Raw genomic sequence first — 16,728 nt, forward strand, 5'->3', positions numbered from 1 at the left:
AAGATATAATGATTAAATAACAAATATTTGCTTACGCGCTCTCTCTCTCGCTCTCGTCTAAGTATTTTTTTTTATTTAAATATACTAATCTCTTGGCCTCCAACAAAAAAAAAGCAGGTAAGCTAAACGGTCATAAATACGAATGTATTTATTTGGGCAAAAGAAAGTGCGTTCTTATTGTTGTTGTTGGTTTGGTTTATTTTACATCACTTTTTTGCCACATTTGGTTATCACGAAGATGAAGATGATTGATGATATGATGAAATTGATGAAGGAACCTCACAACGAACACCCATGTCCAGGCCAGGATTCGAACTACTATGTGCCTCCACCGGGTATCGAACCCGGGACCCCTTGATTAGAAGGCGACGACACTACCACTGCAGCATCGAGGAGGCTATGAATATTTTTGAATAAAGTACAAAAAGTATCTATTATTACCAGTTCATCCACCTTTTACTATGTTGAATATTTGCCACCTTCCATCACTTTTTCTAGCTGTAAAGATTAAATTGACATAATAAGTAGCTAATGAGCTTTTGGAAGTCATGAGGAACACTCATAAATAGAGAACACTAGACTCCTGGTTTCGAAGTGGCCTGCAGATGCACTGGAAGCAAATAATTTGTATTTCTTTTATTTAGCGTTGCTCTTTCATCACCTAATCTTTGCCATGACAATGAACGTTGATTAAATTAGACGGGTGAAGAAAAGAAACACCGATGCACAGGCCAGTTTTCGAGCCCAGATCCTTTAGTAATGATTGTGAAACTAGGGAAATCAAGAAATAAAAAATCTTTTAAAAAACACGACAAATCATATGCAAAGATGGTGTTTCGAAAATCCAATTTAAAAATACCACTGCGGGAAAATGCAGTTTGCTTTATCGATACAACCGTACCCGATTAGTTAGAGCTTTTCTCCCATCTGTTTTGGCCTACCGGAGTGGTTATCACAGCACACTACAACAACAGGGGACCCGGTTCCAAACCCCGACCTCGGCATGGGTGTTCTTTGTGAGTATCCCTTCATCAATTTCATCACATCATCATCGCCCATTCTCTACCCCGAGATTAACCAAATGTGGCAAAAAGGCATCGCCAAACAACAAAAATAAAATCGTTGATTGATTGTTTGATTTGGTTTATTTTATTTCACTTGTCTGCCACTTTTGGGTAATCGTGAAGATGATACAATAAAATTGATGAAGGCACAGACACAAGGAACACCCAGCACAGGCCAGGATTCGAACCGTGTCTCTACTTCGTAGTCAAATCAAATCGTTTTTGTTGTCATCGGTAATAGGTTCAATTCCTAATGGGAACCCCAAAGTGTGTCGGAGTTACTTGAGAATACGTATTGGCTCTGGTTTCGGAAAGAGGCACGATGGGATTCGGCATTGTCTACGCGTTACCCCCCCCTCTCCCCCCACCCACACCTCCTTTTTTTTAAAAAAATAAAGGCCCTTGGTTGGCATTAGGTCTCAAAGACCATTGTTTTCCTAGCTGCATAGGCACCAAAGTGGTAGCAACCACTCCCCCTCCCCTTCTCCTCGTTTCCTGCCAAGAAACAAGTGTCCCTCGGAAACATCACTGGACACGAGAGACAAGAGATGCCGCAGTTTACAAGTATCATAAAAAAAAGGTTGCCAACTACTAGACTTTTTGCAAAAATTCAGAATTTATAGAATCATATATATATGTATGTACTTGCATAATACAATTCTGTGCAGTGCATCTAGTAATCCAGTAAAATAAACGTATGTCATTCGAAAATTTTGTTGTTGCGCGAATACTTGAATTGGATTTTAAAAATATTCATATTTTTCTCCTCTTTCAGTGGGATAGAAGAACTGAAATGAAACAAATATTGGCAACAATGTCTTGCGACCCTTCGTGAAAAGAGGGTACGGGGGTTAGTTAAAATACTTGCTTCCGTCCTAAGCTGTGAGTGTGGATGTGAGTGCTATTGCGATTCGCGAAGGTTTTCATAGTGTATTTTTAAGCAAAGAAAAAGTTCATTGTGTGTTTGTGCGTGTGTAGTGTGTGCCTCCGTGTGCATAACAAATCAATTGTCCGAAGAAAATCAAGATCTTGTGGTCAACATTCTTCAGAGACCATTTGCTTGCAGGACATTTGAAGAAAAGACGGCACTGATAAAGAAACGTCGACCAACTCCACCTCTTCAAATATTGCAACAGAAGAAGAATTACACGTGCCATTTCTTACCATCTAATTACGATAAGACTTACTGGTTGGCAGGTAGTACAACAAATAACAAACTGTATTGCTGGAATTGCCTACATTTCAGCACAGCCAGAAATTCGTCTTGGACGAAATCAGGTTTCTGTAATTTAGGGGGGTTTATCAAGGCTGTAAAAGTTCATGAAACATCCCTAACACATATTAAAGCGTCTCTTGCCTTATCTACGTTTGGCAATGTGAGAATTGAAACTCAACTTAGTGAGCAGGTTAGAAAGGAGAGGTTGCTGCATAATGAAACCGTAAAAACAAACAGCGAACCTTTGAAGCGCCTGATAAACGCAGCTTGCTTTCTAGGCCAACAAGAACTCGCATTTCGTGGTGACGATGAAACAGAAAATTCAGTGAATCGGGGCAACTATGTAGAACTTCTTAATTACACCGCCCAATATGACACTTTGCTAAAAAATCATCTTCAAAGTGCAACAGTTTTCAAGGGCATTCCAAACAGCATCCAAAACGATTTTGATTTTTGATTTGATTTGATTTAGTTTATTTTACTTCGCGTTTTGTGCCTCTTGGCTAATTTGCGAAGATGGGGATGAGTGATGAAATGATGAAATTGATGAATGGACATTCACAAACAACCAAGCCCGACCGGGATTCAAACCCGGGACCCTTGGCGTCGCAGCACGATGTGCTAACCACTCGGCCACAGGGTCGGGCAGCATCCAAAACGACTTGATTGAATCTATTGGATGTGCTCTTTACAGCAAAATTCAGAATGAAATCACATCATCGAAAATTTGTTGCAATCATGGCTGATGAGGCAACTGATGTCAAGAATAAATCTCAGTTGTCAATCTTATATCGGTACATTAAAGATGGCCACGTGGTTGAGAGATTTGTTGGTTTTTGTGACGTTAGTGCTAACAAAAGAGCCCAAGCTGTTGCTGATGTCATTGTCGCAAATGTAGTAAATATGGGCTGTTGTGACTAAATTATAGCACAAATGTACGATGGAGCAATAAGCAATGAAAAGGATTAAGAACTACGTGAGAAACAAATTCGTCTTTCTAATCTTGTGCTAATATCAATTGAATCAAGACTGCTGAGTGAACTAAAGGAAAAAGATACATTTTTTGAATCTGTAATTGACCACTTCACTACAGCAGAGCATCGAATGGACTTCACGTACAAATAGGTAAGGCTTTGGATTTGTCTTGCATTCCATGTTGTACAGTCACAGACACTTCTGGGCTGTAAAAACCCCATTAACTCTCAATGTAATCGTTACATTCCAGAAATGTCCATGAATGGATTTGGTGTTTTGTTATATCTATTTTATTTTTCATTGCTTATTTTGGATGAGGGACATAATTAAAAGTGCACCCAGTGGGGGCATCGAGGGGCGTTAGCACCCCTCCCCAAAAATTGTCCAAAATTTTGTGATGGCAAAAGTTTTAATATCGGTTCAGTGATATTGCTCAAACATTAAAATTGTAGTTCTTCTGCCTGAATAAAATAGACATTTTCAAATTTGTAAATATTAAAAAAAATATCTTAATGTTGTTTTTCCCCCATGGAAGAAAGTTTGTTTCCCAGGAAAAATCTCTGGGTACGTCCATGAACATACTAGAAAGTACAGATCGATTGACTCTCACAATATAATTTGATTTGTCGCTTGTATTATTGTCTTCGTGCTATACACATATTGACTAACCAAATTGTTTGACTACAATGTGAGATTTTCAGTATATCTTAGCATATACCTAAAGTTTGTGTTTTCTTATATCTCGTTTTATCCCTAATTTCGATGATGAGGTTGTGACGATTATGACCAATCTTCAATACTATATATTGCAACAAATCAAGCTCTTTGTCTTTAGCTATACTTGTCCTAAAGGGGGAGGGAGGTTTATGACACCCACCAACCGTCCTTTGGCACTCCACTGATTGCTACCCCAAGTGTCGACATCACCGCACGTCACTGTCCATGACTGATTCAGGCCTCTTCCTATGCACAGCATCTCTCAATCGTGTTAGAATTCTCTGGTAGACTTCCTTGTTTACCGTCTCACCAGGTGGTACAAATTCATGGTGCACAACACCTTTCCAATAATAAAAAAAACAAATCTTCGGCAATCGAACTCCTGCCCTTCTTAAAGCACTTTAACCAATCATAGCACTGTGTTTGGTTCATGCAGTCATCCTTGTATGCTTGGTTAAGCATTTGGAATGTTTCCGTAAAAGTTTTCCCAAGTTTTATGCAAAATTTCACACACACGCATTGTTCCTCTAACTCCTTCATTGTTGCTTTGTCACTAATCCGACGAGCCGCTTGTGCAAGGCCTCACTCAATCGGCTGCTACTCGACAACTAACGCATAGATCGGAACCCAGTAAAAGGTGATCTCTTACCAAGATATGGCGCTAGGTGCACACAGTAGCCGGATCACGCCATCTGCAACCGTTGGCACGATATTAAAAAAGTTCGGTCTTTTTTTTAACACACCTCGTATACAGGGGTCACATAAGTCAGTTTACCAAAAATGCAAACTATGTTACTATTTGTATTTACATAGAAATATAAATTACCTGTTACAACAACTGCTCAAAATGGCCACCGTTGTTTTTGATGCACTTATAACACTTTTTTTATACTAATTTACAGATGCTATTATACAATTGTGATGTGAATATTTATGAAAAATTAAGTTCTATGAGTTCTTTCAAGTGTTCCAAATCTCGCAGCGGCTGCACGAAAAAAATTGTCTTTCAGAACTCCCCACATGGAGAAACCAACTGCTGCCAACATTTCACAAAATTCACAATCATACTGCCACCATTTTTGTAGAAGGAACACTCGCTGTTCTGTAGAAAGCTTGGTAGCATCTTGATGCGACCAAATTTCAAAATGGCTAGTCTGTACAAAGAAGCACAACACACTCACATGCGCACCACCGATGTTTCTAGGGAAACGTCTGACTGACTCAGCAAGAAACAGGACGAAACAGGTCATTGCTAATGGAGGGAGGGATGTCCCTATATACAGCAAATACCAACTTTACTTGCATCATACAGGGTGGCTACAAACAAGCAGAAATGAAATTCCCTGACTTTTCCAGGTTTTCCAGGACAAAATTTACATTTTTCCCTGACAATTACAAACTAAACTAAATCGATGTTATTGCAAATGGAAATAATAAACTCATACAGATCCACGTATGGTTTTGTTAAGTACCAATATTATCTTCTATGAAATTCAAACTGCAAAATAGTGAATTTGGAAAATTATTACAATTCACAAGCTAGGGAAGGATTACAGAATTTTGTCAAACGCAGTAAGTTTAAAATAAAATACTCGATTATTTTTAAAGTTATGACTAAATGAGATAAGAGTGAAGAGTGATTGATTTAGAAATACAATTTGTAATTTATCAGTCTCCTTATACATTCTCGGTATTATATGTTGATATTTCCACTGAGGTTTAGAACCCTCTGCTTGCAAGAACCATGTGTGCAGACTCATGTTTCGATGCATAAAGCTACTTCTCTCTTCTCTGTAAAGCAAACAACTTAACTCTTTCATATAAGTGAAACAATTGAATCGAACAAATATTTCCTTACATTATCAATGGGATTTCTGCTTCAGTACAGTATATCCAAGTGAAGTACTGTGAAACTGACAACATGCAGTTATACCATTAATACTGACGAAAAGGGTATGTAGGTATTAGAAATTTAACGCAAGGAATTTATAGAATTGCATTGTATAGGTACCTGATTTAGCTAACCACACATTAAAACAGGAACACTTTAATATTAAAAGCTTCTGAAAGTTCATATACGAGGGGCATCCTGAAAAAAACTCCAATGGTGCCTAACGCAGCACTAGTGGTCGGAGAGCGACACACACACACATGCAGGCAGGAAGAAGTGGCATGTAGCTATAATCTGGTACAGTTGCAATGCAGCCATTTTAGGACAGTTATACGTTAAAGATTGCAGCTCTCATACAGTCTCCCACCGTCTGCGATGTAGCCTACATTGCACGCTCAGGATTTGGCACAGAGCCACCAGCAATCGTGTAAGGTGTGCAGACCGGACGTCGTGAGTGATAGTATGGTCAGACAATGGTGCAGACAATTCACGGAACACCAATCGAATGTGCACAACCCCATACAGCTGAGTACACACAGGCCCTTTACATTACTTCAGGTGAGAGATCTTGGACCACTCCCTGTACAGCTACGGCCTTGAATGTACCGACTTTCATCTCTGTTTAACTGAAGAGGTTTCTGGCGGGGCAAGGATTTGACAGCTACACTGTGGTAGAGACAGTTCCAGTCTTTGTTGTCAGACATATATACCATGGGCATACCGTGCGCACTTAGCTTGGTAATTCAAAACATATCTCGTGCGACAAATACGAAGATGTGACAGTAGATACGCACTTTATCTCCTGTTAGAACCCTGCCACTTTGCTCTGTGATGCAAATGGTTTTGATAGAAGTTGAAAAAAAATGTGGGAAATACATGATTTAATGTGGCGATCGGAATTATTCCATGTACGTATAACTCTATAGTTTACTCTTGAGTAAAATGTTGGAAAACTTGCATGTTCTATGTAGACAAACATGGTCTAGAAAAGACAAGAATGTTAGATTTCATGAAATTTTTCTTTGTTTTAGGACATTTCTTTAAAAAAAATCGCTGAAAACGCCAACAATTCGCATTTTATGCCAAATTCGAGTTATTATGATATTTCGAACGGGCGAAAAATGTGTCCAGACATCACTGCACATTCCTAAACATAACTTCGCAGCAATTGCCATTTTTCAAGGTTTTGGCGTTTGCGAAAATTCAATGTCCCTACTAATGGGAAATTACTTTCTGGCCACCCCTCGTATAAATCAGTAGATGGAAAGTGAAAATTCAGCAGGGCTGTCAGAGAAAAGTCAATTCTTGAAGAAAGTGATTTGCTTTTATGATTGAATGATTCGAGTAAATATGATATTAAAATATTTACGTATTTATTATTAGTATTTTATTTCATAATATTGGACATTAACCTTACTCAGTGAGAGATTAATGACCATCTCTCATGAGTTTAAACAGACAGGACAGAGAGTGGCGTTAATTTCATTGCAATACTAGTGTTGCAGTAAATTTGAGGTTGGGAGCATGCATTTGCCAATTTTTATAACGTTCACCAATGCAGATTTATGTTTCACTTTTTCGTGATAGTATTCAATATATATATATCCCATTTGGTTGGATTCTTCTTGATAACTAAGAATAGTGCAATGTCATTGTAAACGTATGTTAACTTGTGCGAAACCAGTAATAAGTCAGGATGATGATAAAAACCTTCGTAAGCACTGCTACATTAAATAAGGTGAAGTGAGCCAGAAGAGTAACAAAATTCGAGCAGCATATTTGCAGTCTAAAGCTCTTCTTGTTTATGCATGCTATTTTTGTTGGATGTTGCAGTCCATGCAATTTCTGTCGCATGGTGTAGTGATATACTTTGTCGTGTGGCGATATTCGACAAAAATCGTATTCTTCAATGGAACCTATTTGTTTCCATGTTCCTTCAGTTTGCCCAACAAAATGCCTTACTACGACGTCCGACAACTATCGGATGGCGCCACCCGCTCTTATCCCCTCCATCTCGTGACAAGTCCCCTTACTACTTCCATACGGGCAAGAAAAAATCATAATTCAATGCATTTTTCACGTGATATTTAGAAGCTTAACCTTTACACCCCGATGATACCATATGGTACAGAGCAAGGTCGTACTGGCCCGATGATACCATATGGTATAATGGTGCTGATTACGAAATGGATGTGCTTTTTGGACCTTCATACTCTTATGTTTGCGTGGAAACTGACACAGGTCTGGAGCAAACCTGGGAAATTCATATTGATGAATATCCCCCATCCCCACTCCACCCTCTCCGCAACATATCCATGCCACATTTCCGAACAGTTTCACATTTTGGCACATTATTCAACTTGTATGGCACCCAGAAACATGAAACATGTTACAATCTCTTTGGAAACGTCCATTCTTTGAAGAGAATACTAAGGTTTGTGCCTTCTCCCTAAAATAGCGGGAAAAGAGTGGGCAAACTCCAGATTTTTAAATTGAAATTCAGTGGTCACGCCCCCAAACCCCCCTTCCTCGGTTCTGCGTTCTGAATTGTACTTAGTTGCATGCTATGATGTTTTAGCTGCAAAACAAAACTTATCCGAAGTAGACTGTTTCCATAGCACCCGAGTTATAACAATTTTCCTCGAAAAATGCAAATTACCTGTTTTTCATAAAACAAAATCACATTTTGGCTTATTATTCAACTTGCGTGGCACCCAAGAACATGAAACATGTTTCATTCTCTTGAGAAATGTCCATTCTTTGAAAACAATACTAAAGTTTGCGCTTCCTTCCATGGACGTCCGCAGGATTTTTTTCCAGGGAGGGGCAAGGATGGTATTTTTCCAGGGGGGCAAAAAGCCACATGTTCCCCAATAATAATGTTGTTCCCTCAAAAAACATTGCTTAAATTTGAATTTATCATGTTCGTTCATTAACACATATTACTGTGGCTGAAATGAAATTATGTGTGTCAAATATATAATTTTTAGTTGACTTTCATTTCCCGTGCCCTCCCCCTTCCGGACGCCCATGCCTCCTTCCAAATAGCGGGAGAAGAGGGGGTAAACTCCAGATTTTTATGTTTTTTTCATTGAAATTCGGGGATCGAACCCCTTCCTCGGTTCGGCGTTTTGAATTGTACACGGTTACATGCTCTGATGTTCTATCTGAAAAACAAAAGTTATCCGAAGTAGATTGCTCTCATAGTGCCCGAGTTATAACAATTTACCTCGAAAAATGCAAATTACCTATTTTTCGTAAAAAAAATCACATTTTGGCTTATTATTCAACTTTTATGGCTCCAAAGAACATGAAACATGTTACGTTCTCTTGAGAAATGTCCATTCTTTGAAAAGAATACTAAGGTTTGCACCTTCTCCCCAAAATAGTGGTAGAAGAGGGTGCAAACTCCAAATTTTTATGTTTTCCCATTGAAATTCGGGGGACGTGCCCCCCCCCCCCCCCAAGCCCCCCTTCCTCGGTCCGGTGTTCTAAATTGTACACGGTTGCATGCGCTGATCTTTTAGCTGCAAAACAAAAGTTATCCGAAGTAGATTGCTCCCATAGTGCCAGAGTTATAACAATTTTCCTCCAAAGAGTGTTTGATGTCAATGAAGATGAAATTCCCTGACACTTCCCTGACTTTTTTTGACACCTCAAATTCCCTGACTTTTCCCGGTTTTCCAGGTTTTCCAGGTCTGTCGCCACCCTGATCATATCATAATCATAAAGCAGATAAACCCTCATTATTTCAATATTAAAATTCCCATGTAGCCTAATGGTCTTGAAAGGCAGAAAACAGTGTGAAAATAGAGGAAGATGGGGAAGAGGGAGAGAGATGACTGTTTAAGTGATATTTGAGTGTATTTTCTTATTTTACATTGCTTTCTGCAATCATAGGCTAATCATGACAATAGGGACGAATCAGTGGCGTGGCGTGACTTCTTCAAAAGTGTTACCGGTCGCGGTCATCAGACATTATCATCTCCACCCAACCCCCCCCCCCCCCCCAAAAAAAAACATGCCTTTGATCTGGATTTTTTTTTAATCTGCTCAGTGATTTATTTAGCCGCAATCACTCCTAGAAAGAACTACCACTCATGAGAGAGTTACTGCGGAAATCCAGTGAATAGTAGTCGAGCCTTGTCAACCATCTCTGTTTCTTTGCAAAGAGGTGGAAAGGGGAAGAAGAACCACACATTCGGGTCAGTTTGTCCTTTCTGCGTTGAGCAGACGACAGAATTCCCCTCCTCCAGGGTTGGGAGGAAGTCCAGATGTACGTACTACTGTTGCCAACTTAGTTTTTTGGAGCAAGGTTTGTCCAAATCACAAATTGCATCAAGTACTTTTGGCTTTGCAGTCTAGCTCTTGTTGCTTCAGAGAAATAGTATCCCCATTTTAGGCAGAATTTAGCTCTTTTCTGGAAATGCAGTGTGACAACACTTGCTGATCCGGTAGGCCGCAGCAGCAACAGGGCCCCTAAACAGGCATATGAATAACCCCCTAGCACACTTGCCTCCTCAAGTCTTTCCCCGCTGTTCCCTTGCATTGGCGGGCGCTCTTTCCTCTTGTTGCCTCTTGAGGGTAGCGGAACGGCCTGTCTCTTCGCTTTTGTCAGCTGCAGAAAAAATGTCCTCTGCAATATACACTCAACTTGGTTAACTTATTTAACAATGTTGTTATTTTATTAAGAAAAAACCTTTTAATTTCTTTACATTTTTCTGTTGTTACATGCACGCCACGCCTCTGGGATGAATGATGATAACATGTGGATGACGAAGGGGATGCTCACACATGCAGTTGGAAGATCATGATTAAGTATGCTGCCATCGAGTGGTACATTTTGCCATATTTTCCTACATTTGACTTTCTTTTCTTTTAGGAATACTAGGCTAAAGGGGGGGGGGGGCTATAAACCCCACCGACCCCTCCTTGGGCACGCCACTGGCTGTAACACCGAAATTTTATTTCATTTACCGCTTTTGAACCTGAAATTGACTCCGTTTTGGTACCGAAATTTTGCTTTTTTTCTTTTACCAAAAATATGTGCCTCTAGTGATGGGACAACGCATGTATGGCTGACCAGTGTTCAAATCTGGGACCTTCTGTTTCGTATTTAGCACACCATGACCACTGACTGCTTTTCCATGGAGTGCAAACATGCACATTAATGAGTACTGCATTTAAAGAGGTTTTTATAGTTGAACCCCCACCCACCCCCTCTTGAAACTCTGGTATGTTGTATTAACGCAAGTTCAGAAACAAAACTTCAAACTCATTTCAAATACTTATCAAAAGCTTTATGAAAATACAACAGAGACAATGCCATTCCCCACCTTTGGAAAATGGAGACAGAATTTTCAAATATTTAGAATTCCTGAAACAGGTATAATCTTGGAATCGCAGCCCAACCACATGACCCTCCCAAATTTCCTTGTGATGTTGAATCAACTTTGAATGCCCACCCCCCAAAATGTCAGAACCCTGTTACAGTCGGGAAAGCTAGAAAACTTAAAAGCAGAAATGAGAAGAAACAAAGTAGATGTTATGGGAATATCAGAGGTGAGGTGGGAACAAAATGGTGAAATAGTGAGTGATGAGTTCAAGATGTTTTATTCTGGAGGTGATCAACAAGGAAACCGTGGTGTGGGAATAGTGCTAGGACCACGTGTGAGACATAAAGTTATAGCAGTGCGTTATGTGGATGACAGGATTATAATGGTGAAACTTCAAGGAAAGAAGAAAGACTTAGTGTTAATTCAAGTGTATATGCCACATAGTGGGTTGTCAGAAGAAGAAGTGGAGGAAAACTATGAGAAGATAGAAGACTTAATGGAAAAAGAGAAAAAGGGATCCTGCATTATCGTAATGGGTGATTGGAATGCTGTAGTAGGAGAAAGGCAGGATGGAAGTACAGTAGGAAGACTGTTTGGGCATCCAAAAGAAGAAATGGAAAACAATGTGGATGATAGAAGACGAGGAAGGATGTGAAATCACAGACAAAAAAGGAATATCGAATGTGTGGGGAAAGTACGTTGAAGAGCTCTACCAGAAAGAGAATCGCCCAGACAGTCTGATGTAGAAAATGAAGACGACGTGCCTGATGAGAAAGGATACTATATCCTGAATGAAGAATTTGAGCAAGCACTCAAAGAAATGAGGAATGGGAAAGCAACGGGCACTGATGAAATTCCTGTTGAACTTATCAAATGCCTGGGAGATGGAAAAAGAGAAATACTACACTTATGCAATGAAATCTATGAGAAAGGGGATTGGCCACAAGATTTCACGGAGACTGTTTTGGTACCTCTGCAGAAGAAAAGCAATGCCAGAAAATGTTCTGAGTACAGGACAATCAGCTTGATATCTCACTCGGCAAAAATTCTTCTAAGAATTCTGAACAGACGTCTATACTGGAAGGTCAGTGGCGAGTTAGAGGAAGAACAGTTTGGTTTCAGGAAAGGAAGAGGCACAAGGGATGCAATTGGTTTACTGAGGACCATTGGGGAAAGATATTTAGAGAAAGGAAAGGAGGTGTTTGTAGTATTTGTAGACCTGGAGAAAGCCTTTGATAGAGTGAATTGGGTTAAACTTTCAGAAATTCTGAAGAAAATTCGGGTAGATTGGAAAGAGAGGAGACTTCTAAGCAACTTATACATGAATCAACGAGTTAAAGTGAGAACAGGAGACGAAATGACAGAAGGCTGTGAAATTGGAAGAGGAGTACGACAAGGATGCTGCCTATCGCCTACTTTGTTTAATATCTATTTAGAAGATATAGTGAAAAATTGTTTCCAGGGAACAGGAGGTGTCAAATTGGGAGGAAGAAGAATAAACTGCATAAGATTTGCTGATGACATGGCATTATTCGCTGAGGATGAAATAACCATAAATAGTATGTTAGAAGAGTTAAACAGCAGCTGTGAGCAGTATGGGATGAAGATTAATGTAAAGAAGACAAAGGCAATGGTTATAGGACGGAAACCAAGGAATATTAATGTGAGAGCAAACAGTGAAAGAATCCAGCAAGTGGATAGCTTCAAGTACCTCGGATGCACTATAAGCAGTGACATGAGCTGCAAACAAGAAGTGAAAATGAGAATCGCAATAGCAAAAGAAGCTTTCAATAGAAGAAAAAATGTTCTTTGTGGACCCATGGACATAGGTCTAAGGAAGAGATTAGTGAAATGTTTTGTGTGGAGTGTAGCACTATATGGTGCAGAAACCTGGACGTTGAGAAGAAATGAAGAGAAACGACTCGAAGCTTTTGAAATGTGGACATGGCGAAAAATGGAGCATGTAAAATGGACGGACAAGGTAAGAAACGAAGCCGTACTGAAAACAGTTGGTGAAAAAAGATATATACTGCCTGCTAAGAGATGCCTTGGAGGGAATGGTTGAAGGAAGAAAAGTCCGTGGAAGAAAGATATATCAGCTTATGGATGATATTAAATTAACAGGGTCGTATGCTATTACGAAGCGTAAGGCGGAGAATAGGGAAAGCTGGAGATTGCAGTGAAAAACCTGCCAACTAGGCAGAAAACAATGAATGAATGAATGAATGAATGAATGAATGAATGAATGAAAAGCTAAATCTACAGATGTAAACAAACATACTTGTGCAAACAATGTATACATACCTCTTTTTGAAAGATTTGGGTCCTCTTTATAAATATCCGAACTGGCATTTCTTGGAGCAACGTCCCGTGCATCCAAGGTTCTGGCCTTCTTCTTCTTATGATCATATATTGTCATGAAAAACCCTCCACCAAGTCCCATGCTCTGGTAGTTGACCACTCCATTGCAGAACATTATACCGACGGCAGCATCCACAGCAGATCCATTATTTCGCAGAATGTTCCTGCAGGAAAAAACAGAATAACATTGTTACAATTCGGAGGTTTTCTTGAATGGTGGTTGCCAACGTTTCAAAAAAATAATGATTTCACTCTCAAGGCATTTGTTTATGGTGGCTGGTCACGTGTTAAAAAAGATTGTTAACCCTTCATCACCATACTAAGGTCTGAAGGATCACAGTAATTTTTTCCTTTGGTACAAACTTTGTAGTACTGAAGTAGATGAGCCCCCCCCCCCCCCCCGTAAATTCAATTCCAGGAACAGCACCCCTTTCAGATGTTTCTTCTTGAAAAACACCTGCTGAAGCGAATTTATCCATTGTTACTACCGATTTCTAAGCATTCTTTAAGTATGAGGTCTTCACCTATAAGAATGTTGATTTTTCAGAGTAAATTCCCTGACTTTTCCAGGTTTTACAGCCTGGTACTTTTGGTACATCCAGTCCAGATTAGCCTAACTGAAGAAACATTTTTTTTTTTTACAATGTTTTGATGAAGTGTAATTTAAAAAGCTTCACAGTTCCTTCACAGGAGGTACATATTCAAATAACATGTCATATACTTGACGTCCTCACCTTTTGGAGCAAGACAAAACAAGTTTCGTCCATATTGAAAATTCTGTTTGGATCCTTTAAGACATCTCCATCATCTTTCAGTGGCTTTCTCTTCAGTCTCTCACCCTGTTGATATATTCCACATGTTTCTGTGATAGGACGCGGTGCCACTTCAAAAACCCGTAATAACACGTTTCCCTGGACGATTCTTCACAAAGTAGGCTTAGAGTGCTCTATCCCAGCTTCATTAGTACCTTCTGAACAGAAGACATTAGATTTTCTTCATCCACAGGGAACCCCATCTGTGCACATTGAAGTAACCACTCGACTAACATGTTTTCTGTTTTCCCTCCCAGTACAGAATGTGGGCCACAGTGCCCTGTTGAGGGCACTCCAAATATTTTAATTGCTGTTGCCACTTTCATTCCTTCATCTATGGCTTTCAGTGCGTTCTTCACTTTTGCAGGTGAATACTAGAATCTCTCCCTTATATCAAGGCTCTTTGGAGCTTTTGTAGCTATTCCTATTGTAAAAAAGCAATCATTCTCTTCAGTGGCCATAATCAAAGAATCTTTACAAACCTGCATCTAGTAATGGCCATGGTCTACACATACTGTTTTTTTTGTTTTTTTTTTGGTTATTTCTATTTCAGGATATAAATACTGCAATTCTAACATTTCAACTTACCTCTGAACAAATTATATGTTCCTGATATATATATATATATAACAACTGTGGAAAACATTATTGTAGCTCTCTCTTTTCTTACGAAAATGCATAAGAAATTCTACTCTAACAAGAAACTTCTTCCTTACAACAAGCTTACTTCCTACAGGAAGTACAAAGAGGAAACATGGATATCCAATTGGAAAGCTTATTTTACACTGATTTATGTAAGCTCTTCTCTGATTGGCTTTAGATCACCTAGGTAAGCTACCAATTAAATATGAACAGCAAAGTGGCCATAAATGGGGTAGTGGCCAAAACTATTACCTCCACCTACAAAAATCTTCTTTGTAATGTCAATCAAAGCCATATGATCCCAATATAATCCTTGCCTTCTAAAAAGTTCAGAGGAAATTAATAACCATCGATTATGCAACAAATGCTAATATTTTCATTACTTAATTTTAGTACTTGGTAAGTCTTTCGGGAGGAGGGGGGGTCCAGTCTGGACCCCACCCCTCTATAATACGGCCTTCAAAGAAATAGGATCACAATATAATCCGTGTCTTCCAATAAGTTCAGAGGAAATTATTCAACACAGGCCAAACGAGTATATTTTCATTATTTCATTTTTGTACTTAATTAGTCTTTCGGGTGGGGAGGGGGGGGGGAGAGTCTGGACCTCCTAAATACATCCTTCCTGTCTTCAAAGCCGTATGATCCCAACATAATTCTTGTCTTCCAATAAGTTCAGAGGAAATTATATGACAAAGGCAAAATGAATATATTTTTCATTATTTAATTTTAGTACTTGATAAGTCTTTGGGGGGGGGGGGTTCAGACCCCCTAAATACGTCCTTGAATCCTAAGTTAATTATTTTATTGGGCGTTCCTATGTTTACAATCTTTATGATTGTTACAAAAATTAAATATGAAGCATATGTATGCAAAAAAGTTTAATTTTCATGTATTTTTTTGAGAGTTATTGAAAAAAAAAGTAAAGAACTGTCAAACACAATTTTGGAGTTATTATTGTAAATCCTCAGAGTTTCTAGTGAGATGGATGTGACTGCATAGCCTGACACAGTTTCTTGATGTCTGGTTGTGCACTTGAAATTTTCAAGCGGAGATTCGGCTCCAAATTTAGTCTATGCCGGTATTTATCTTTTAGGTACATCATGGATGAGAAACCACTCTCACATAAATATGTAGTGGAGAAAGGGAACAAAAACTTTATTACGCGGTCAGTTATATGAGGAACGAGAGATCTTGAATGATTATATTATTTCAAAACTTTGACACAAAGATAAGAGTGCCTGTGATGAAACCAGCCTTATTTTCCTGTTCAGTCTTAAAGCTATGAAGTCTTCTCTGCACAGTTGCAGCAACTGTGGGTATTCTTGACATTTCTCTTCCAAACAAACTGCATAGCTTGTTCAAGTCGTTCATGCACACATGGGGGTCTGCGTACCACAATTTGAGAACCACTGTACTAGAGGATGGTGACCGGCACTGGCGTACACCTTGGAGAAGCTGATGGGGCTACACCTCCTTCCGAAATTTTGAGAAAATCAACATTTTCAAATAAAAGCAGTGAAAAACTCGGGGGAGCAGAGTGGTAAATGCAAACCTGCCTAAAATGACCCCAGATAACCATTTTTGAGAGTGGAAAGTTCTAAATATACAAAACATTTTACTGTGTATGCCGCCCCTCCTTAAAGGCAGCTATGTAGCATCCACCTTTACAATTCCAGTTCCCCTAAAAAAAAAATCCTCATACGCCAGTAGC

At 39.2% G+C, this 16,728-nt stretch overlaps 1 protein-coding gene across 10 annotated transcripts in view; it reads right to left on the minus strand.

The window, feature by feature from the left end:
• Positions 1-16,728, minus strand: part of LOC145988513 (scoloptoxin SSD14-like) — a 176,014-nt gene that overhangs the window by 14,445 nt on the left and 144,841 nt on the right. For all 10 annotated transcript variants that reach the window (XM_083123393.1, XM_083123398.1, XM_083123400.1 and 7 more), the window contains one exon: positions 13,504-13,724. In XM_083123393.1, coding sequence (XP_082979519.1) covers positions 13,504-13,724 — 221 coding nt within the window. The remainder of the gene's footprint in view (positions 1-13,503; positions 13,725-16,728) is intronic.

The sequence above is a fragment of the Lepisma saccharinum genome, chromosome 6, assembly GCF_977018435.1.
Source record: "Lepisma saccharinum chromosome 6, izLepSacc3.1, whole genome shotgun sequence".
NCBI lineage: Eukaryota > Metazoa > Arthropoda > Insecta > Zygentoma > Lepismatidae > Lepisma > Lepisma saccharinum.